The following is a 22,897-nucleotide window of genomic DNA, read 5'->3' on the forward strand; positions in this document are numbered from 1 at the left end:
TTTGCATCTATGCAGAATGATAAAGATTAAAAGAACAACCTTTCTCTGCAGGTTACTGAATCCCTCATTATGTCCACTAGTTCATGGTTGCTTAGCGTCGCCTCCTGTTGTACTGTTAGCAGTATTACACTCGGACCCGTCCACTAACTGTGGCTTCAGTTGACATTAGTCTGTAATGTAATGTAAAAGAAAAACATCTAAATCATGTGAATTTGCAATGAAGTCTGGTTTGCACACCTCAGCACTTACTGTGGATTAAATACAAACAAGAATCAAGCAACCGAAGCTGTCAAATGTTTGCAGAGGAACTCTTTATTGTGAAACCAAGAACAAAATAATTGTATTACATTGTCTTTTCTGATGCACACACTTATAATCTTTAAATTAAGAAAGCAGACATCATTAAAATCTCTTTTTTTTAATCATCTTTCTATCAACAGACGGCGAGCAAATTAAGGTTGTAATCCTTCAAGCAATATGTTTTAAAAATAGCATGTGATGAAGGAGTGTGTGTGCGTGCATGTGATGCTAGATACTGTCTGTCAAATGAAGATGAGTGGAAGGTAATTAGCAAAAGAGGTGGAAGGGAAAACTGTTGCTGCACAAATAGGGATGATTGAGCAGCAAGATGTCCTTTATGGCCACCTTGACTGGGAAAAACATGTCAAATGATGTTGTCAATTTGAGCATGAAAGTTCATTCTTGACCTTGGGGATAGTAGCTTGGTACAATAATCTTTAATCAAGGTTCACTTAATGCATTAGAAAAACACTCTTGGGTTTGAAGTAATGGATTCAGAGCTGCAAAGTATTTTTTTAAGGTCACTTTATTTATGTTTTTTTGAATAAAGGGTGTTTGGTGGGCTTTTTATCGACATGTTTTTCACACCTGCTTAAGTGCTCTCCTCCCCTGAGTTCAACCTGACCCTTTCTGCTGGAGAGACATCACTCAGGAAGTGTGTGATCAATACAGTTGGTCTCTTTTACTGTATAATGTTTTATCTTGGTCTTTTCACCTCCATACATATAATCAAAGATCTAAAGACTGGACTTTACTGCTATTACTTTATTCTCAGTTTCATCACAGACTGTACGTCTAATACATCATTTGGGCTCGTTTATCTGCCTCTCTGTGTGTGACTCTCTCTCCCGCCCTCTCTCTCCCCCGTGTCATCACAGTCACCCTCCTTATCTTCTCCCTTCACTCATGCACTTTGCCATCAGTCAGGTCTGCAGGTCTGTACGGTCATGCCGTGGTTGTGCTGCTGCTGCTGCTGAGAGACCTAATTCAGACCCTCTGAAAGAGGAAAAGAACAAGGAAAACACGCAAAAGAGAGAACAAAAGGTAAGCTCTTCAAAGGTTATTTTAGTACAGGTTCAAATCCAGTGACAGTAAGTAGTAAGTTATGATTTAAAGTGGTGCTGTGGTGATATCTCTGTGAAATGAGATTTATTTTTTGAAAAAATATATAGTCTGTTATTGTCCTGTATTCAAAATGTGTATTTGTGCAGTAGATCTGCCACTTTTGACCTATTTTATAATGGGTTTATTTTCTGCTGCTACTACGAAACAGAGAGAGATGCAGAAATATTATGTTTTTTTGTGCTACTTGTGCCAGAAGTGGTTTTGATATTTTGAAACAATGTGGTATGGTGCAACAGTGTCTCAAGAGGTTATTGCCACACTAGTTCAGTGTAAATGTCTTTAGTGATGTGACTAAAATGGATGCCCGTTTTATGTTTCTTATTATAAATGTAGTTTCCTGTGTGCGCTGCTGCTGCCCCCTTGAAGAGGCAATCATTTTTTTATAAGAATGACAAATTCTTAAGAGTCAAAACACAGCACTCACACTGTCAATCAAGATGTTTTTTTCACCACAAAGGACAAAAAGAGCCTGAGGTGGTGTAATATCCACAAGTGCTTGCACCCATATGGCCCTTAGTTGAATTGAGAAATATTGTCTGCGAAGACAATAAGTTCCTTTCTGGAAAGTAATTTACTTCCACCTCTTCTACTCATATATATTGTCTTTGCTTTCATAAGGCAGTGTCATATTTGTGATGAAAAACAGAAATAATGGTCAGTGGAAATAGAATAAAGGGAAGACAGTGGTTTGGAGGGCACAGTGACCTGATGGAGGAAGTCTATAATCACTTATACTGCTTCATATAAGCCTATACTGTTTTCCTTGATCCATTTTAATGTTTTTTTTTATATCATTTACTCAGTGTTTCCCCATCTTTTCTTTTGTTCAATATTACTGTAATTCACATTTATTTTATGTGTTTGGGTCATGCTTTTGCCTGTAAAATATATTGTTTCTGTGTAAGCCACTCTGGGCAAGCAATTATCGGTGGCCTCTCTCCGTTTATCACAGCATTATTTACTTTAATCAAATCCTCTCACATCGGCTTTGGTTTAATCTATTGATTGCATACAGGTGATGCACTCAACAGGAGATTGTTCATCTCTGTGGTGACCTTCACCCACCGGTTTACTGATTTGTTACGATACAATCCCCTCTAATTCCAAAAGGGGGCAGTCTTCATCCTGTTAAATGTGATAATAGGCCAACAACATGTGTTTGCTATTGTGTTTATCTCTGCAGATAACTGAATGCACTCACAGTAAGTAAAATCCCTGCCAAAGTGATTGCGGAAATATGGATTAAATATTAATTCTCTGGACTATTTAATACATGAAAAGAAGAAGCACCTTTAAAAAGTTGTCTTGTTTTAGAGTACAGTTAAAGCTGCAGCTGAAAGTGATAAGATCACACAGCATGATCCCACTGTTTGTATTAAACATTTATACATATTAAGGACAGAGAGAAAGCTTTTTTGGATTGTTAAACCAAATTCGATCATTATTCCTCGAGTAAGAAGTGATTTATGGTTTGCTTTAAACCATGACTCCTTCCTGCAACTATCTCTTCAACATCAGCACCAGCAGATACTGTAATGATCGTTGTCTGTTTGCCCTGACCTCTAAATGACTTTCTGTCTTTACTCACGAATGTTAATGTTTCCTTTAAGCTCCAGGTTCAATATTGACAAAGAGAAAAAAAGATATCCTGTTTTCTACGTTATTTGTTTCTCCACAGGAAGTTGCCTGTCTCATCCACTTAAAGGGGAACACTACCTAAATAAAGAATTCCAATATGTTATCTCCATGGCCTAGGCAAGTCCAATCAATATTTGTGAACATACTCTCTCTCTAAGCCAGAAACCAGTGAAGTAAGTCTCAAACTTGTGATGTCATAGGGTATAAAGTCTGGAGCTGCCCTATAGACAATGAATGGGAGACTGATTTGTGGATCCACAGACAGTTTTTTTTTTTTTTTAACCCAAATGAGCTTTATTCTATTGTAGCGTGATCTCAGCTGTGAAACACAAAATGTACCCATATACTCGGAACATTCCTCTGGGTGCTCTCAGTGTCATCTATGACATCTCTCCTTCATTGTCTATGAAGCAGCTCCACACTTTACACTCTACGACATCACAATTTTGAGTTTTAGCACTCTAGTTTTGGGATTTGGGAGAAAGTTGTTCGTGTTTACTAATGATTTTGGACTATCTTAGACCATAGGAATAACATGTATGAATTTTTTGAAAATGGGCGTAGTTCCCCTTTAATGTAAAAAAGGCTCGTTATGAATCAAATAATGACAAAATAACCATGTGGATAAAATTAGAGTATTTAATTTCTTTCTTGTATTATATTTCCTGTATGTGTTTGGATATTGCTGTATTTGGTCTGTCTTGTCTTATACACATTTAAGTTTTCTTAGTTAACTTATTGTATTTTATTCAACTTTTTCCAACACAAAATTGTTATTTTCTGAAAATTCAAGTTTAATGATGAAAACTTTTTTATGTGCTTAAGAAGTTATGGTTATACTGGAAAAAAGGAAAGACGCAGTAAATTTTTATTTTGTAATTCTGTCCAGTAAGTCTTTGTAGAAATTCTAACAATTTTTTGATTAATTCTATCAATTACAATCTGCTGTTCTTTTCCTACAGATATGTTAATTATTTGAAATAATTCATAAACAATAACTGATTTAAATTACCTAATTTATTTCCTAATTACAATCTAGCACTGACCCATAGAGTTGAACAGTTGAAATGGAGGTCACAACTTCTTTAGGACCCGCAGAAGCCAAAGAGAACTCTTCATCACCAATAGGTATGTAGCCTCAAATTAAAAAATACATTCACTTGCATCTTCTTTCAAATCTGAAATGTTTCGAGGTAATGTGGGTTTTCATTGAAGGGTGTATTTACTGTATAATGGCATTTGTATAGTCCACTAAAATCTGTCCTGATATAAACCTGTGATTTCCTCTTAGGTAACGGGTCCTGTGAGAAACTGGAATGCTACATGGTCCTCGACGACGCCGAGAAGAAAGCCATCGGCTCCATCTGTTTCCTGGCAGGTCCTGTCACGCTGCTGGAAAACGCTCTTGTGTTGGGAGTGATCGTTGCCACGGCATCCCTGCGGCAGCGGCCTTCGTATCTGTTCATTGCCAGCCTCGCTTTGGCTGACGTCTTTGCCAGCTGCTTCTTCACCACCAGCTTCCTGAACTTCCACCTCTTTCCGCAGGGGGAAGGCCCCACTGCCTACCTCTTCAAATTAGGTGGTGTCACCATGGCCTTCACCAGCTCAGTGGGGAGTCTACTGCTGACCGCTCTGGACCGCTACCTTTGCATCCACCAGGCCTTCAGCTATAAGGTGCTGCTGACCCGCCGGCGAGCCCTGCTGAGCCTGCTGGTCCTCTGGAGCGCCACCATATTCATCTCCTTCTTGCCTCTGATGGGCTGGAGGTGTCCCACGGGGCTTACTCCACCCTGCTCAAGCCTATTTCCCTACATCAATACGAGCTATCTGGCCTGCTGGACCAGCTTCATACTGGTGATTCTGGCTCTCATTTTGTGGGCTTACGCTCTCATCCTGTGGAAAGCACACCGCCACGAGTCCTCCATGACCAGCTTCCAGGGAGCAGCAGGGACAGGCCAGGCCCGCATGAGGATGGATATCCGTCTGGCGCGCACCTTTGGCCTGATCGTACTCATACTAGTGGGCTGTTGGCTTCCTGCACTCTCCTTCATGTTAGCTGATGTCTCGGTGCGACTGAGCCGCACCCAACAGAGAGCGTTCGCCTTTTGCAGCACTCTCTGCCTGGTCAACTCTTCGGTCAACCCACTGCTGTATGCACTGCGCTGTCGAGAGCTGAGAGTAGCTCTGCTGCACTTGCTACAACGGCTGTGTGAGATTGGGAGGTGTAAAAAATTTACCCCAGGATTACCCTCCACAGAAGACATCAACTGTACTGTCATCACTGAGGATGATATACTCAGGACCAGAACCACCCGACTCAACTCAATCTCAGAAGGGGTCAACAATGTAATAACAGATGAGAATTTCACTGTAGATTAAGAATCAAATCAATACATATGAGCAGGATTCATTCCCATCAAATTTTTAGAGCTGGCAAATACTTTAAGGCTAAAGGCTATTAAACAATAACTCAATACATAGTAAGATTTAAAAATATAGTTAGAACCATATACTAGTTAGATTCCAGAGGAAATGAAGCTTCTCATCTCGGTTCAGGCCAGACAAAAGGTTTAGTATATGTTGGACTAGAAGTCAGATGATGTCATGTGGCCGTCTAACCTCTAACCTTTGACCTGTCCGCCTCCCATGTCAGTGCTCTCACTCCTCTCACTGACCTACTGTGTGTCCCGTGAAGTGAAGTGCTGACTGAACTTTTGGGTTCGCCACATGGTAGAAAGGTGGACTTTTTGTTCGTATGCTTGTTTATGTTTGAGTATTTTGTCCGTGAGCGTGCAGGGACAGAGGACACATGAATGCCAGGACCCCACAATGCACGGGAGGATTTCACACAATGTTTGCAGCATGAATCCAAGCAGTGTGCCGAGGTAAATGGAGCACATGCCAGGATTTGAACGAGCACAAACACCAGAACACTCTTTGCACAAGTGACAACTGGCAGCTGCAGTAAAGCACACACTGTATATGACATTCACTTAAACTCACAGGTGCACATAAGTAGACTGAACACTGTTTCAACCACTATGTCAACCGATTAAAGATAATACTTGACCGTACTCTATATTGACTCTTTCTTTTCAAGCAAATTCCATAAGAAAATACATCATTTTGAAGGAGCAACAGAGGGGAGAGCGAGGGACAAAATGAGTACAGGGCATTTTTATACATTCTGTTCCCAAAAAACAACAGGATGATCACATGTTATATACATTCAGTTACGTGTTTATTATTTGGTTTAATAAAACAGCCCTGTAATAAATTCTATCTTCTTGAAGGTTATGTGATAAAATGTGTTATAGGCTACTGTGAGGTGGGATTTGTATAATTTTGTATATAAGCCTACCCCATGTATATGAATGAGGATAGGCTAAATATTAGAAACACCTCTCAGTATAGACCATTTCACAGCTGTACACGTAAACATTAAATGTGTCCCCAGTTCAGCTGACAGGAAGGAGACATGGACCCAATCTGTGGTCAGTGCAATTCAACAGCATTTCAAACTACAGCCTCCGAAATTATCATAAAGTTGGCAAAGAGTGGATGCTATTTTTCAAAAATCCTACATAATAAAAAGAAAAAAAACAAAGAATACAGTAGTATATTTGTCCTCTGTCGTATTTTATGAAACAGCTCAGTGGAAAATCAAGAATATGTCTTTATTGTCTTTTACAGGGGGTTCCTAAAATGCCATTTTAATTGATATTGCTGAATACTTCCTAGCAGTTCCGTTTAAGATACTCTGGATGCAAGCTCCAATAACTACTGCATAACAGTATCCTGGCTGCATGTTTAGTTATTCCCCTCGGTTATTTGCTAACAATAATGACTGAAAAAGTTTAATTTGTATTGACCTACAGTCATTTATTATGCATTAAAAAAGCCAGGATACTCCTGTAAAATATTTTTTAATCCCAATGAGACAGTTATTAATGCATTTTTCCCAATCAGGGATCGACAGAGTTAATTTTGCAGTGAAACTTCTTGCACATGAAACTAACTGTCACAGCCAGATGAACATCCAGTAGTTATTGCAGCACATATAAATAGATGGGTGATTAATTTCTGGGCATTGCCAGTTTCAGTGGGTTACTCATCACAATAGACTGCAGTGAGTGTGTGGCTGTTTGTTGGTGCATACGATACAATAGGAGTGGTATGGTGCATGTAGCTGATAAAACAAAGCAAGATAATATCAGAAAGTAATCTTTAGCCTACTTACAATACAAATATTTAGCATTGTGGCAGCTCAAGGACTCTATCCTGGTCATTATCACCATACAGCCATGAAGGAACATTATTGTAAAATTGTATAGATCAGGGGTCAGCAAGCTGCAGCTCCAGAGCCACATAAAGCTCTTTAGCACCTCTCCAGTGGCTCCCTGTGGATTTTTAAAAATGGAAATGAATAACTGTTTTTTGTTTACATTTCCATTTTTATTTATCATTATTGTAGGTCTGTGGTACGACGGAGTATTAGGGCCACATTGAGGGAAAAAAAATAAATCTGAGATTACGAGAATAAAGTCATATTACGAGAATAAAGTCATAATATTATACAGTAGTAATTTTCTTTTTTTCACGCAAAGTTATGACTTTATTCTCGTAAAATTACGACTTTTTTTTCTCGTAAAGTTATGACTTTATTCTCGTAATATTACACCTTTTTTCTCGTAAAGTTATGACTTTATTCTCGTAATATTATGACTTTTTTTCTCGTAAAGTTATGACTTTATTCTTTTAATATTACAACGTTTTGTTTTGTAAAGTTATTACGTTATTCTCGTAATAATACAACTTTTTTCTTGTAATATTATGACCTTATTCTGGAAATCTCAATTTTTTCCCTCAATGTGGCCCTAATACTCCATAGTACATTTGCACTTTGGCCCTCACTGCATTAGACTTATATACTATATACTTAGAGTATAAACTGTGTTACCTTCATCACAATGATCAAATGTTTTGCGGCTCCAGACATATTTTTTTGTTTGTTTTTGCCTTAAATGGCTCTTTTGATAGTAAAGGTTGCTGACCCCTGGTATAGATATATGGCTAATATCCATCATATATCCAAAAATGTTGTGTGTAGTTTGAAAATACAATGTGAAGCCTGTTAGTTGTTGGCAAATAAATAAATACAATCTGCCTTCTACTTAAAGAGATTAAAGTATAACATCAATCTGGAGTTCATTTGTAATCTTACCTGATTTACCTGACCACCACCACCAGACGTCTCGTGAACCTTCAATTTGAGTTCAACGGAAAGAAATCAACAACAACACTAAGGGGTTGGGCGACAAAGAAGCGTAGTGTAAAGACGGCAAATAAAGAAAACAAAAACACATTATAAGCCAGTATGTACTACAAACAACATTAAAAAAGTACGTTTTTAAAGAGAATTACAATTTAAATCGGTGAAATATACAATATAATATATTGTGAATATTTCAAACCCCCCTTTTTTTCCCACGAATGGTACGGTCCGCCATTGTGACGTTTTAAAAAATCCATCAGTCAGGCTCGTCAGTTGGCTTAGTGACTACTCAGAGGAGAACATCCGTTATTGTGGAGACGAAAAGAAAAGCTCAACAAATTAACGTTTTAACGAACAAATAACGAGTTTTCGCGGCTCGTCTTTCTTTTTTCCAACTTTCTTTTTTCCGCGTTTTCTTTTAAGCTAACTAAACATGGCTTGTGGAGCGACGTTAAAGCGGTCGATGGAGTTTGAGGCCCTCCTCAGTCCCCAGTCTCCCAAGCGGAGAAGGTGCAACCCTCTACCGGGGACTCCTGGAGCTCCGTCCCCGCAGAGATGCAGCAATCTCCGGCCACCAGTCGACAGCCCACCGACGCACTCGATGTCTCCTCCGGCCATGGGAGGCGAACACAGGCTCACCCCAGGTATATACAGGTTTTAGTCTGCGTTTCAGGGTGGGTGTCATGGGGGGAGGGGGTGTTTAGGGTGGAGTGGAGAGCTGCTAGTGGATGGGGGTTGGTTGGAGAGGCTAATATGGTAGCTCAGCGATGCTAACCTCCAGGAACGAGAATGTCGTGGACGACACAGATCATTTTTATAAATCATAATAAACCAACACTTTAGTAGAGGTGGCTGTGTAACGTTATGTATTCGTTGGTGGCATCTTGCCAGCTCATTGTATTGTTGCACATTATGGCTGAGTTAGCTCACACATGCTAATACATTGAGTTGAAAATATTAGCTTCTTTGCAATAGCTAAATCAAATACTATTCATAGCATTGGGGACATATAGGTATATTTCTGCCATTTTTTTTAGCCTGTACAACCTGCAGCTATAGTATGGTCTATTTAAATCTGTTAATATATTAAATTAAAAAAAAATTGTAATCTGATTTTAAACAAAAGATCCCTGCTTATGCTGTAACACATGGGTGACTTTGATTTAGCTATTGCAAAGAACTTTGAAGCTAATATTTTCAATTTCTATTTCTAGCATTGGGGAAATATAGGTATATGTTTTAGCCTGTACAATCTGCAGCTATAGTATCGTCTATTTAAATCCATTAATATTATTGAATTAACATTTATTTGTAATCTGATTTTTAAACAAAAGATCCCTGCTTGTACTTTAACACATGGGTGACATTGGAAATATTAGCTTTGCATAGCTATATCAAATACTATTTCTAGCATTGGGGGGGAAATTGAATATAGCTATATTGCTGCCATTTTAGCCTGTACAATCTGCAGCTATAGTATGATCTATTTATATCCATTAATATGTTAAATTCACATTTATTTGTAATCTGTTTTTCAACAAAAGATCCCTGCTTGTGCTTTAACACATGCTACTATTGAGTTGAAAATATTAGCTTCTTTGCAATAGCTAAATCAAATACTATTTCTAGCATTGGGGGAAATTTGAATATAGCCATATTGCTGCCATTTTTATCTTAGCCTGTACAATCTGTAGTATGGTCTATTTAAATCCATTAATATATATGAAATTAACATTTATTTGTAATCTGATTTTAAACAAAAGATCCCTGCTTGTACTTTAACACATGGGTGACATGCAGCCGAATACTAGCAAATGAGTTGAAATGAAGTATTTCTAGCATTGGGGGGGAAATTGAATATAGCTATATTGCTGCCAATTTTAGCATGTACAATCTGCAGCTATAGTATGGTCTATTTAAATCCATTAATATGTTAAATTAACATGTATTTGTAATCTGATTTTAAACAAAAGATCCCTGCTTGTACTTTAACACAGGGGTGACATGCAGCCGAATACCAGAAAATGAGTTGAAATGAAGCAGTATTTGTACAGATCGATAAGTGTCTGGTAGCGTTCTTGGGATGTAAAAACAGACAAATTTCACTGTAGATTAAGAATCAACTCAATACATATGAGCAGGATTCATTCCCATCAACTTATTAGAGCTGGCAAATACTTTAAGGCTAAAAGCTATTAAACAATAACTCAATACATAGCAAGATTTAAAAATAAGATTCCAGAAAATATTAGCTTCAAAGTTCTTTGCAATAGCTAAATCCAATACTATTTCTAGCATTAGGGGAAATTGAATATAGCTATTATTGCTGCCAATTTGAGCATGTACAATCTGCAGCTATTGTATGGCCTATTTAAACCCATTAATATATTAAATTAACATTTATTTGTTATCTGATAGGATTTAAACAAAAGATCCTTTAACACATTGGTGACAATCTAGCCTGTTGGCTGGACTCCTGAGAAGACAAATGGCATCCCAGCAGCAGGCACATCATGGCAGGCTGCTAATTAGGAGCTGCCTGGGTAATGTTCCTTGGCTTTAGTGCCACAATTGTCTTGCATTGAGGGGTGGGGGGGTTACCATTATGCACCACAGCCATTTCTATTCCTCTTCAGGCCTGGAAGGCATTGTTCATTTCCTTTTATGTCTGTCATCTACTCTCCCTTTGACTTGAAAAGCTCCGCTGTGAGCATTGGACTGGGTGTGTGGGGCACACTAGTAGACACAAGATAATTACCTAGATGTATGCACTGCGATCCAGTGAGGCTTATTGCATGTGCCAGTCACTCAGATTGGGCAGCATGGTAGCAGTGAGGTCCTAATCCTTACGCTTTTTGAATTTTAATTTAAAAAATTGCTGGACGTCCTTGAATTTATTTGACCACTTCATTGCTGTGAAATGTGAGAGGATTACAAGATGGAGACAGCTGTACTACCCGTGCTAAGCCAGGCTATTAGCTCCTAGATTGTCATTATGTACTCCCCAGTGATTGGAAATCCATCGCCTATAGCACAGCATATTATAAAGAGCAGGGTTACTTACTCATGGTGCTAGCTAGCCCTCCTGTTGCTATGAAGTGTACCGTCTTCCATCTTGCCTCTAAGTAGTGACAGTGAGGAAATCTGAAATGCACGGATGCATTCCTCACAACCAGTTTTTATTGGCAAGGAAGGGCTTGGAGAAGATGTGATGTGATTTAAGAGTGATCAATCCTTCATATTTAATCACTAGCTGTGTGTTGAGCCACTTAACCTCCGTTAAATGGTGGTTAAATCTCCTTATTTGTTCTCTTTTTTTAATGTCCTAGATTGTCTGCTTCTTCCCATAACATAGTCAACTAAGGCTGGGGCAAATGATGTGTTATCCCTCTATAGTTCTGTGCTTCTTGACCTACAGTAGTCACGCTATTTTAGTTGACATTCAATGGACAATTTACCTGCAGAGGAGGTGAATACTTTACCTGAAAAATGAAAGTGAATTGTAAGCTATTAATGAAGATTATTTTTCATTAAAACAATAAACTAACATGAGCCAACGCTCCCGATTTTGCACAATGTGCCTACTGCGTCATTCATTAAGACAAAGTCATGGTCTCTCGGCTGTTCCTGTTTTTGCACTGTAAGAAAAAATGTGCTTCATGGTTCACATTATTGCAAGATGACGCTGGGGGGCGGTGCACACACCACTCATAGAAACAGCCAGGGAGGGTTTGCTGAGAGCATCAACACACACACATACACAGATGTAGGTGATGATGGAGATGGTGTCACAGCTGGCTTCCTGTGAAATGCATGTGTTTCTGCTTCTGGTGCACTGTGTGATTCTCATTCTGGTGTGCAAAAGATTTATAGTGATTGAGAGTAGTTTTGTTTCTGTGAAGGTAGAGGGCAGTTCCTGGCAGTTGCAGATGCCTGGGGGTGAAGACATGTTTTCATGCCTCTGTTATTGCTCACTCCATTTATGCAATCTGACTTGCTTATTATGGTTCCCTTGCAGAGTAGTATTCATAGTGGCGCTACAGTATGTTTATGCTAGTACAAAAAATTAATCATTTCTCCCAGGTTGTCTGTTCTGATGTTGCTTATTTAGCCTGAACTTAATGTTTAGCCTGAACATTATGTTAAGAATCCAACAGGCCTCTTGTGTGTTCCACTTCTTCAGAGTTCGTCTGCCTTGCTGAAATACAGCACCGCAGCAGAAAGGGTGAAGTAATGTAGATTTGTCTGCTGCAGACATGAGGTCCAGATACCAGGTATCATACTCACCTTCACCCAGAAAGAGGCCCCTCATGGGACTGGTGCCGCAAGCCTGCCTTTCTGCTGTGGTTTGCCAAGTGAAAGCAGTTTTGTATTTAGCGAAAGGTCAGCTGTCATCCCTCCCACCCGCCTCTACCCACACAGGCTTTCCAGCTAGTCAGGTTTGCTTGTGGTGAGCGACACTGTGTGTGTGTGTGCAGGCGAGACATGGGGATCTGACTCTGCCAAGGTATCTTTAGGTAATTATTTCATAATGTAGATAGGATCACTCCCTCCGTTCTCTTCTGCCTCATTCTTGGGCTGCCGGTCTGGGCTTGTGCTTTAGTAAAATCCCCCACCAGATGACAGATGGGGCTGGTGTTTTCCTGGGATATGATGTTATCTAAAAGGCTGGATTGGTTGACTTTGGTCACGTCTACAGCTCGGGTAGAAAAGTGGGCAGGTCATAGTTCAGGCCTTAAAAAACCTGGGTCAGGCAGCAAGACTGCTCATACTATCCTCCTGGGCTAAACTCAGCCTGCTGTCTGGTCAGGAAGCTCTTTGTCCAGAAGATTTAATTTTAGAAACCGTAGTCACGCTATTGTGTTTTGCTGTGTGTTCCAAATGCATTGAGGAATTTTGTATTTGACTACTTTCACTTAAATTGTTAAAAGTCAGTGAAAGGACAATGACTGCTGGACCACTTAACACCACATGAGTTTCACCAGTTTTGATTTGTCAAAATCAAATATGTCTGGAAATAATTTATACTTCAGTAATAACTTTTTGATACTCACTTGTTTAGTTGCTATTTCCCATGTCTGCCTTTTTTCAAACTCTTAACGGTCACTTTTCTCTACTGCAGTGCAGAAGGGCAACTTCAACTGACCCATAATACATCACAAGCTACTTCCTGGCAGTCGGGACATTCGAAACCCACCTCCCCCCACAATTCTTTAGCAGTGGAGGGTGAAATGAAATGAGTCAGCTTTGTTTTCTCTCCTCCACCACCACCACGTCCAATCTATCTGGCCGATCTCCTGTCGTATTCACTATTTGGCCGGTGCCTAAGCCTTTTTAGCCGAGGCTTTCTCCACTGTGTTCCCCTGGCTCCCGGAAGTCTCTGTGATTGATTGCTTGGCCTGGTTGTGGCAGGGTCATTGTTGCCAAGCAACGCCCAGAGTCGAGCTACTAGTGGTTGGCAGAGCTGGAAGTGACAGGCTGCGGTAGAGGATTTTCACTTGTCAGTCAGACGTACCCAAGAGTAGTGATATCCAATTGGACCCAATCATTTGAGACTGCTGTCACAGGTTAATCCCTCAGCGTTCAGAGACTCAAGTCTCTAACTGTAGTTCCATACGAATAAATGCTACACGATAGAAAGTATAGTACCAAATAAAGTTGGTTTTGGTTCTCTCTGGAGCCAGCATGTTGCTGACTTTGCTCACCTGTTCAGTCTTTGTTTAAACAGCAATCGCGTTGAGTTCCCATTTCGAATACAGGGTTTCCCCCAGGAAACTGGTAAGCGGAGGTGATAAGATCTGCAACACCACACCGCCCTACGAATAACAAAACAAGACACACTGCCTGTGTTTCGTGCACACAAAATGTCCCCTAATATTTGAAACTCTGTAATCGGGCTTAACCAGTGGGGGTAAACTGACAACCTAAAGGACTGTAGTATTATGGGATCTAATTAAAAGAAATGTGGGTTTCAGCTGGTGTGGCCACACTACAGAGATTGTCTTAGCCAGTTACTTCATTTCATTATAAACCTCTGTAGGATACACTATTATTAAAGGTTCTAAATTTGATATCCAGAGCATTATTAAAACAGCAAAATACTATTTGCTTTGTAAAGATATAGAGGAGTAATGTCTACCTGAATAGAGAATGACGTTGCTCTCCCTCTGTGTCTGATGTAATCCGAGTTTCTCCGCGCTTTGTTGTCAAAGCCGGGCCGGCTGCGTGTGCTTTTAGTGCACGTGAGCGTGCCTTAACTGGCTAGCTCACAGTCGCTCCTCTACACCGCTCTCATACGGCGGTTACAGCTGATAACGGATAACGGAACGTCACAGAAGCGTAGCGCACACCCTCCGGTTCCCCCTCCGGTAAATACTGTCATCTCTGTCAGCAGTTTCGGCATTGTTTGCATTGTTGCGCTGTTAGCACCATTAGCTACAAGTCGGAGGCTTGCTGTCCGCCATGTTGAGAGCCGTTGAGAGGCAATAGAAATGATCCCAATCTCGTATTGAGCTCCTTCTAAAATATCCATAAATGCAGCCATGGCTTCCACTATCATTCTTGTAATTTGAGTAATCTGCTTGTTATTTTTTCAATTCATTGGTTAGTCTCTATAATATCGGAATCACAGTTTCCCAGAGTTGAAGGTCATGTGTTCACGTGGTTTGCTTCACCAGACCGACATTCAAAAACCCAAAGATATTTCATGTAAAAGCATATAAAACAGAGAAAAACAGCAACTCCTCACACTTGAGAAAGTGGAACCTGTGAATATCTGGCATTTGTCCTCAAGCAGTGACATAAATGATTAACTTAACATGATCAGTTTTCTGTCTACTTATTGTTTCAGTCCTTGTTACAGCCTCTTTGTGGGTTGAGGATGACGTTCTCTCTGCAGTGACATGGCTTTATTACGAGTGAAAAGCCCCGTGGTAGCTAAACAAACAGCCTGTCAGATTAGGGTCCCGTTGTTTTGTTAATGCTGGAAGGTTTCAGAGGCCACATGCAGCAAGAGGAGGGGGTCTCTACCAAGGCACCGGTTCAACAGATCATGACCACATACAACATGGCTTTCTTAAAATGGCTCCGCAGAGAAGATCCTACTTTCCTCACTATCCAAACAAGCTCACTGATGAGCAGGCTTAAGTGGCGACATGGCTTGTAGCCCTCTCCACCCAAGATAAATGAGGCACGGTTCCCCAGATAGAGGCGCAACATGTTTAGAGACTTCACCTCCTGTATGAATCGAGTAAGATAACGTCCCTCCCTTACATTTGGTTATCAGCTCTATTTCAGGACATGGTGTGTTTCTCTTGTTTTTCCCAGGACTTTTTTGAACTTTAAGCTTATAATTAGATATGCGTGTGCTGGCTGTGACCCACGTTTAGGCTGTTACAGCAGCTGCAGTGCAGGCTTCATCCTAAGGAGAACATATTTTGAGATGATAAAGGGTGAGCGACTTTGTTGATCCATCATAGATTTCTGCATGTGCACCTACAGTACCTGTATGACATGATTTATCAGGGCTAGTACCTATACACTACGTAGCTGTACTTAACACCTTTATGTTAGGCTAGAAGCACTGGTGAGACAAGTAATGTCCTGTTTTACATCATCTGGATTGCAGTCTCACACAGATCATTCCACGCAAATCTGTTTATTTTATACATCCACCAAAACCTCAAGCATCTATTCAACCACTAAAGAGGCCTCAGAAGAATGTTTGTTACAGCCTAGTTGATTTATGTTGCAGCCTTATTGTAAGCCTCTTCACCAGCTGTAGTGATGCCGGCCGACGTCACGAAAAACTTTTAGAAGAGAAGTGAAAGTGATACAGTCACAAGACCAGAAAGTGTGTATTTAAGTCAGCTGTGTGTGTGTGTGTGTGTGTGTGTGTGTGTGTGTGTGTGTGTGTGTGTTTTTGTTATAGCTGTAGAAGGTATGTCAGTCTGTCACGCCTCTACTTCCTGCCGATGATTGTTTTTTGGAACCCATGTTAGATGAGAGACGGCACAGAGGAAGTGAGCATAGCTTTAGTTTATCTTAAGAGCACTGCGGACGATTACGCCTTCCCATAATAGTCCTCCTTATTCATGCTGGAACACATTCAACATTGTACTATGAATGTGGTTGTGGTGGGCGTTGTATTGAAAGGACACACATTAAAGACTAAACTGATGAAATACTGATTCATTCAGTTTCATTCCTGTAATGAATCACTCATTGAATATAAAGCAACTGGGACAGCCACTACCGGACAGATTTATAATTCCTTTTGACGTTCAAAATAAAGACTCAAAACAGCACATTATGCTTTTGGAAACCTGTCATTTTTGCAGTTCATGGGGGTTTCATTACAATAATTATTCAGTAATGTGACTTGTAATGACATCCAAGCAACAAAATGAGAAAGTCTGGAATGCATTTGGTTTGGCAGCCCACTGGGAGCACCCCTCGTAACCGCCAAAGGGTTGGAAAATATGTGCAACCACCATTTTTGGGTGTCCTCTGTCCTGGTTTATAAACAGCTTGTGTCCTTGTTTCCGTTTGCTCCCTACAGAGCAGATCTTCCAGAACCTCCGTCAGGAGTACAGCCGGATCCAGAGGCGGCGGCAGCTGGAAGGGGCCTTCAACCAGACGGAGGCCTGTAGCTCCAGCGATGCCCCCAGCCCCAGTTCCTCCCTCAACGCTCCCAGCTCCCCACCAGGTAGGAGAATTTACTGTTGCACACACCTACACTTTATGGCTTTTACTCCAAAGGCCACGTCTTCCGGTCGGTCATGTCCAGCTCTAATGGGTGACACTACTTGTGCCAGTTTGTTTGTTTGTTTTTCCCCATTCAAACTACCATGCTAAAACATTTGTGCGTTTTGTAACAGCAGCTGTTGATTTATCTAGAGCTGCACAATTAATCGAATATTAATCACGATCACGATTTTTGGTTTCCATAATTACCCAATAATGACATTTAAAAATGCATGCTCCACTCATAGAAAACTCTGCTGCATATCAAATCAAGCGCTTCGTAGACTAACAGTCAGCCACCAGGGGACGATCGAGATGTTTCGGCTTCACTTTTGGGGAGTTGTCACGCCGCTGCGTGCGCAACCTACAGTGGCAACCTGTGAAAAACGTTCCTGAATGTTGCAGTCCAAAGTAGAAGAGTAATAAACTGTATAAAAAAATGAAAACATACTGAATTCAGGTGAATAAGAACATTATTTGAGGTCTTATTTTGATGCAACAATTTTGTTTTCATTTTGGGTAAAAAAGGTTTTGGTACAATTTTATTTTGCTTCTAGGAGATGCACTGTGAATAAGGTTTTGAGTCAAAGATTTGTACATTAGCAGGAATGTAGCACAACATGGGAGTAAAAGCAGTGTTCTGTTCATTTAAATGTGAAAGTCCTAATAAAATATTGTATTAAAAATAATCGTGATTATCATTTTGGTCATAATCGTGCAGCCCTGGATTTATCTGGCCACTTATATAGAAACTCTCTTGCTGTTGAGTGCTGAGAGCTGTAGGAGAGTATTGTACTTGTGCAGGTAAGAACTTATGTGATTTAAATAACATGTCTGCTTTGTTTTGTTCTGGTTAGCAAGTCCTCGAAGTGACAGCCAACTCAGACATCAAAACCATCAATAAAACAGAATGACAACCCTTTTTATAAGCCTAATCTTTGTAACAGTTACGAATGATAAGGTCATTCATGCTGCAAGGCCTGGACCTGCATGACCAACTCAAGTCTCAAGAGGCAGGCTACTGCTGCTCATCACGAGGGCAGAGGGATTGTGATTCCAGATGTGAGTTTGTGAAAGATTTATAGTTGTTTGTGCCAAATCCAACTCACTCCTGAAATGGAGATGTCTCTCTCCTCTGAGTTCAGTCATATCCTGTTGAAATTCCTGAAAAGTCTGCTTTATTATCATTCTCTCAGACTACTGTTATGTGTCATGGATTTGTTTCAGATGGAACTCCAAATAAAACAATACTTTCATGCTTCGTCGTATCGAAAAGGATGACAAATCAAACTGATATGAAGTGCAAAAAAGTGTCATGGAATATTTGAAGTTTATACTGTGATAATGTGAGCTCCAAAATAAAGATGATTTTCTTCATATACCAGTCAATAAATCCAGATGTTTTATGGGTAAACCTCTAAATCACAGAAGATTGAACCCAAAAAAGAAAATTGTAATTAAATTGTTTGTGGTTGAGTTTTTTTCTTTTCAAAATTTTTGGATTCAAGTTATTTACTGAAAAACATGTAAAGCTCATGAATTACTTGCTACACTGGCACCTGAAATGTAGATGGTGTTGGATTTACGGTTTGTTTCAGCCCTCCTTTGTTTACCTGTGTACTCACCATTGAAAAAAAAATGCAACATAATTAATCGTTCATATTGACAAACATGGTCCAGTTGCTTTTTGCTTCTCTTTGGAAACGCATTTATGTTGCAGCAATAGTGCTGCAGTTTGATGCCTTTAGCATTTATTTGGCAGTTTGGGTGCGAGATGTAATGCAAGCCCCAGGCCTTCGGGCTCTGGTGTTTTTCCTCCTCACTCTGCAGGATGGTCTCATAGATCACACTGACTGCACTGTTACTAACCCGGCCTCTTTCTGTCTCTGAGACGGCCATTAAACCTTCATCCTCGATCTGCCATCCTCTCCTGTGATTTACAAACACTTTAGTCTAAACGGCTCACAGCAGACCTCAAAGAGCACTGGGTAAAGGATCACCTAGCTAAAGCTGGCTCCAGTTGCACTGAGACAGAGACATTGGGGGGAGAGAGAGAAGGAACCCACATTAGTGCTGCATGACCCTGTTGGCTGGCAGAGGTGAGGGACGACAGAAAGCAAAGCTGTAAATTTGCACCTGGCCAAGCACCTATTTCTGGAGGGAAAGGACACTTCTGTCTCTGTGACTTATCGCTGCGCCGGAGATGTGAGCGATTCAGCCTTTTCACAGCTGATCTGATTTTGTGTTTCTCAGGTGCCTCAAGGAAGGACCAGCCCTCGTTTACACTGAAGCAGGTGAGCTACCTGTGTGAGCGGCTGCTGAAAGACCACGAGGAGAAGATCCGGGAGGAGTACGAACAGATTCTTAACACAAAACTCGCAGGTAATAAACATTGCTCTTTTGAAAATGAATAAAATATATAAAACCACAGCAACTCACGATTCATCTGGACAGCACTTTTTTTATTCTGGCAGTGAAGCACAGTAACACATTGTCCCTGTGTAATGAGAAACATCCCGTCCCCCCTTCTTTAGGAGTATATTTTCATATCTTAACTGATAACGTCTGCAGTGCTGGCATCCATGGCTCCCTCAAACAGAGTTTATATGTGCTTCTCGATGCCAAGACTGTAAACGGGCAGGAAACAAGTGCAATAAAGATGGTAGAATGTCAGCTAGCAGCTGAAACAAAACCGTATTCACTCAGAGTATGGCCACATTAAGTCGGTTAAATTCAATAAATACATCTGTTCCTGTTTGTTTTGGCCGTCCGTACCCACTGAGCTGGCATTTTCCTTACCCAGAAACAGAGCTTTTCCCTTTTTATACTGTAGGCTACAGTATAAATGGTGAAAAGCTGGCTTGGTGTTTTGGTGTATACGGGGAAAACTGAGCTTTTGCAAAACGATGACATACAGTAAGCCAGCTCAGTCACATTTGGGAAATGTGGATGAGTAGGCTGAAGTTAAAGAAGACAATCTTTTGTTGCCTCTAATGTTTTTGTGATCACTTATTGTAAATGATGCACAGTTTTGTTTGCAACCTGAAAAGAGGACAAAGAAGAAGAAATTTAACAGTTTTCCTGTTGTTCAGATGTTTGAGTAGATGGATACATATTCCCAAAAAGGCAGTAGCCGTGTTTCCATTCACATATTTTTAGGCACATTTAGTATTGCAAGTATTGCATTAGAAAAGTTTTATGGAAACAGAAGAGAAAGTTTTTACGCTCGCTCAAATGTGTTATAGAAACGCCTTTGCCGAATATATTCTGACGCAGCGAACATTTAACTCACATGTCTGACTGCTTTCGGCTTCTTCCCGGGTATTCCCATAACGTATGAATGCTTGTGTTCATCTCCTGACAACATGAAACATACTATCTGACCTAAAAAAAACAAATGCAACTTCCTGAAACATATCTCCATTCTTTCTCTAGTGGATGGATTAGATTGCCAAGCCGACTTGTTTTGTTTCCGGTTCTCATTCGCAGCCTCTACTTCCTTGTACTCTGTTAACCGGTGGATTACAGCCATGCGTAGCCTACAGCGCCAACTGCTGACCAAACTACTCTGTAGCCGACAAGACAATTTTATTCGCTCCAAACCAGTCGATGGAAACGTGCCCAATTAACATTTATCTTTTTTGCAACATTTCAAAAGTTTGCCTCAAAGTTGTTTGACACATGAATGGAAATACAGCTAGTGTTTGAATCTACAGTATACATCCTCACCTTCCTCTTCTTCGCTTTACAGAACAATATGAATCTTTTGTGAAATTCACACAAGACCAGATCATGCGAAGATACGGAGCCCGGCCTGCTAGTTGTAAGTATCTTAAACCACCATTTCCTTTAAAAAGGTATTATCTGTTTGTTATTGCGTCTGACTACAGCATCATCATTTTCTGTGTTTCAGATGTCTCTTGAACTCACCATGATGAGATCCCAGCTTCCTCTCACAAGATGGCTGCTCTTCTACTGCCCCCCCCTCCTTTAATTTTCATTTTATTTTCCCTATCCCTCCCCCTCTCCTCCCCCCACCAATCTCAAACTGTTTGGGTGCCATGGTTTATCCTCATTTTAATCCAGATGTTGATTTCTTACTTCAAAACTATTGCTGCTGGCCAAAACTTAGAAGAATCTGAAAGATAAACTGTGTATGAAGCCCACCCTTTTTTTGCCCCTTTTTTTCTTGTTCATATGCTCTTTCTGGAAATCCTGACTAATGCAGATCTGTGTCAAATCTCTTGCCGGCGCTGTAGAAATAAAAGCTTATTGGCTCATGTGATCATTCTGTATAACCTCCCAGCAGCTGTATTTAATGGCTCCTGCTTCTCACAGTGTCCCCCTTTTTTGCCCACCGCCCCTCTCCCCCTCCTCACAACTCTTTACCTGAGAATGTGGATTTTTCTCCCTTTTGAAGAAAATAAAAGTTCTGTGATTTAAAAATCTGTTGTCTGGGATGTGTTTTTAGTAATATGGTTTGTTCTGTTGTCCCGTCACACGATCTTCTCAGCAGATGAAGTTTGTAGATGTTTGAATTTCCATTTCTCCCAAGCATCTCAAGGACTTCTCATCCGTGCTGGCTTATAAATTGAATTTGAAGTTCAACGAAGACAATCTCACTTAGAGCTGAAGCGGGGTGATAGACAGAAAATTACTATTTTCATGAAATTACTATTAATTGTTTGAGACATTTTTTCAAGCAAAAATGGCAAACCTTGTTTAAGTTTTCCTGTTTTAAAGAAAACTACAGTTGGACTTTTCTTTTTTTAAATATAACTTTCTAACATTCTATTAGGGCTGTCAAAGTTAACGCAAATTCATTTTAATGCCACTAATTTCTTTAACGCAACTTGTGATTTTTAGGTTGTAGCAGGCTCAGTTTTAAAGCTAAAAGATAGATAGATAGATACTGGCACCATATGAAACTAGAAAATCTAAGGAATCCATTGGTACCATCTATGTCATACTAGCTTGTAGCGATGGAGGTTAAATAACGCTCCAAACTTATGTTCAATTTTGGCAAGGAAAAACTGGCATTTTCAAAGGGGTCCCTTGACCTCTGACCTCTAGATATATGAATGAAAATGGGTTCTATGGGTACCCACGAGTCTCCCCTTTACAGACATGCCCACTTTATGATAATCGCATGCCGTTTTGGTCAAGTCATAGTCAACACACTGATACACTGACAGCTGTTGTTGCCTGTTGGGCTGCAGTTTGCCATGTTATGATTTGAGCATATTTTTTATGCTAAATGCAGTACCTGAGAGGGTTTATGGAGAATATTTGTCATTGTTTAGTGTTAATTGATTACAAGAAATAAATATATACATTTGCATAAAGCAAGCATATTTGCCCACTCCCATGTTGATAAGAGTGTTAAATACTTGACAAATCTCCCTTTTAAGGCACGTTGTGAACAGATTAAAAATGTGCAATTCATTTGCGATTAATCACCATTAACTATGGACAATCATGAGATTAATCAGGATTAAATAATTGAATCCATTGACAGTCAAATTTTCTACACAAAACAATAAATCGAGAACATGAATTTCAGTAACAAACAGTGAGAATAATTGTTTGTTGCAGCTGTAATTTCACAGGAAGGTCCATGAAGTAGCTGTTCCGGACAGGTAATGGTCGTGGTTAATAGCGCTTTGAGTGGTCTTAAGACTGGAAAAGTGCAATATAAAGGCAAGTCCATTTACCATTTACCAATAGTTATTTTGAAGGGATTCTGGCCCATGTTCAGTGTCATATCTGCTAATTTATAATTAATGTACAATATAATTTTGATTAAAACATTTA

General features: G+C 40.0%; 2 protein-coding genes across 3 annotated transcripts; both read left to right on the forward strand.

Moving 5' to 3' along the window:
- The first annotated feature begins 1,107 nt into the window (after positions 1-1,107).
- On the forward strand, positions 1,108-12,865 carry cnr2 (cannabinoid receptor 2). 2 transcript variants are annotated; one of them, XM_037785663.1, is made up of 4 exons: positions 1,108-1,344; positions 4,103-4,191; positions 4,355-5,409; positions 10,349-12,865. In XM_037785663.1, exons 2-4 carry the CDS (start codon positions 4,131-4,133, stop codon positions 10,364-10,366), a joined length of 1,134 nt encoding a protein of 377 aa, XP_037641591.1. In that variant the 5' UTR covers positions 1,108-1,344; positions 4,103-4,130; the 3' UTR covers positions 10,367-12,865. The 2 variants fall into 2 exon arrangements, with proteins under 2 accessions (XP_037641591.1, XP_037641592.1); XM_037785664.1 differs by lacking the exon at positions 1,108-1,344 and having other exon boundaries at positions 3,906-4,191.
- Positions 8,602-21,529, forward strand: akirin1 (akirin 1). Its single transcript, XM_037785678.1, has 5 exons — positions 8,602-8,982; positions 16,899-17,045; positions 19,337-19,465; positions 20,835-20,906; positions 20,997-21,529. The coding sequence occupies exons 1-5, from the start codon at positions 8,772-8,774 to the stop codon at positions 21,005-21,007; spliced, it is 570 nt and encodes a 189-aa protein (XP_037641606.1). The 5' UTR covers positions 8,602-8,771; the 3' UTR covers positions 21,008-21,529.
- The last annotated feature ends 1,368 nt before the right edge of the window (positions 21,530-22,897 follow it).

This window comes from Sebastes umbrosus, chromosome 11 (assembly GCF_015220745.1).
Source record: "Sebastes umbrosus isolate fSebUmb1 chromosome 11, fSebUmb1.pri, whole genome shotgun sequence".
Lineage (NCBI taxonomy): Eukaryota > Metazoa > Chordata > Actinopteri > Perciformes > Sebastidae > Sebastes > Sebastes umbrosus.

Excerpts from the sequence above, each read along its gene's own strand:
- cnr2 (XM_037785663.1), top strand. The coding sequence starts at position 4,131 with ATGGAGGTCACAACTTCTTTAGGACCCGCAGAAGCCAAAGAGAACTCT. Across the intron at positions 4,192-4,354 it reads GAACTCTTCATCACCAATAG|GTAACGGGTCCTGTGAGAAA; the intron begins GTATGTAGCCTC and ends ATTTCCTCTTAG.
- akirin1 (XM_037785678.1), top strand. The coding sequence starts at position 8,772 with ATGGCTTGTGGAGCGACGTTAAAGCGGTCGATGGAGTTTGAGGCCCTC. Across the intron at positions 17,046-19,336 it reads CGCTCCCAGCTCCCCACCAG|GTGCCTCAAGGAAGGACCAG; the intron begins GTAGGAGAATTT and ends TGTGTTTCTCAG. Across the intron at positions 19,466-20,834 it reads TCTTAACACAAAACTCGCAG|AACAATATGAATCTTTTGTG; the intron begins GTAATAAACATT and ends TTCGCTTTACAG.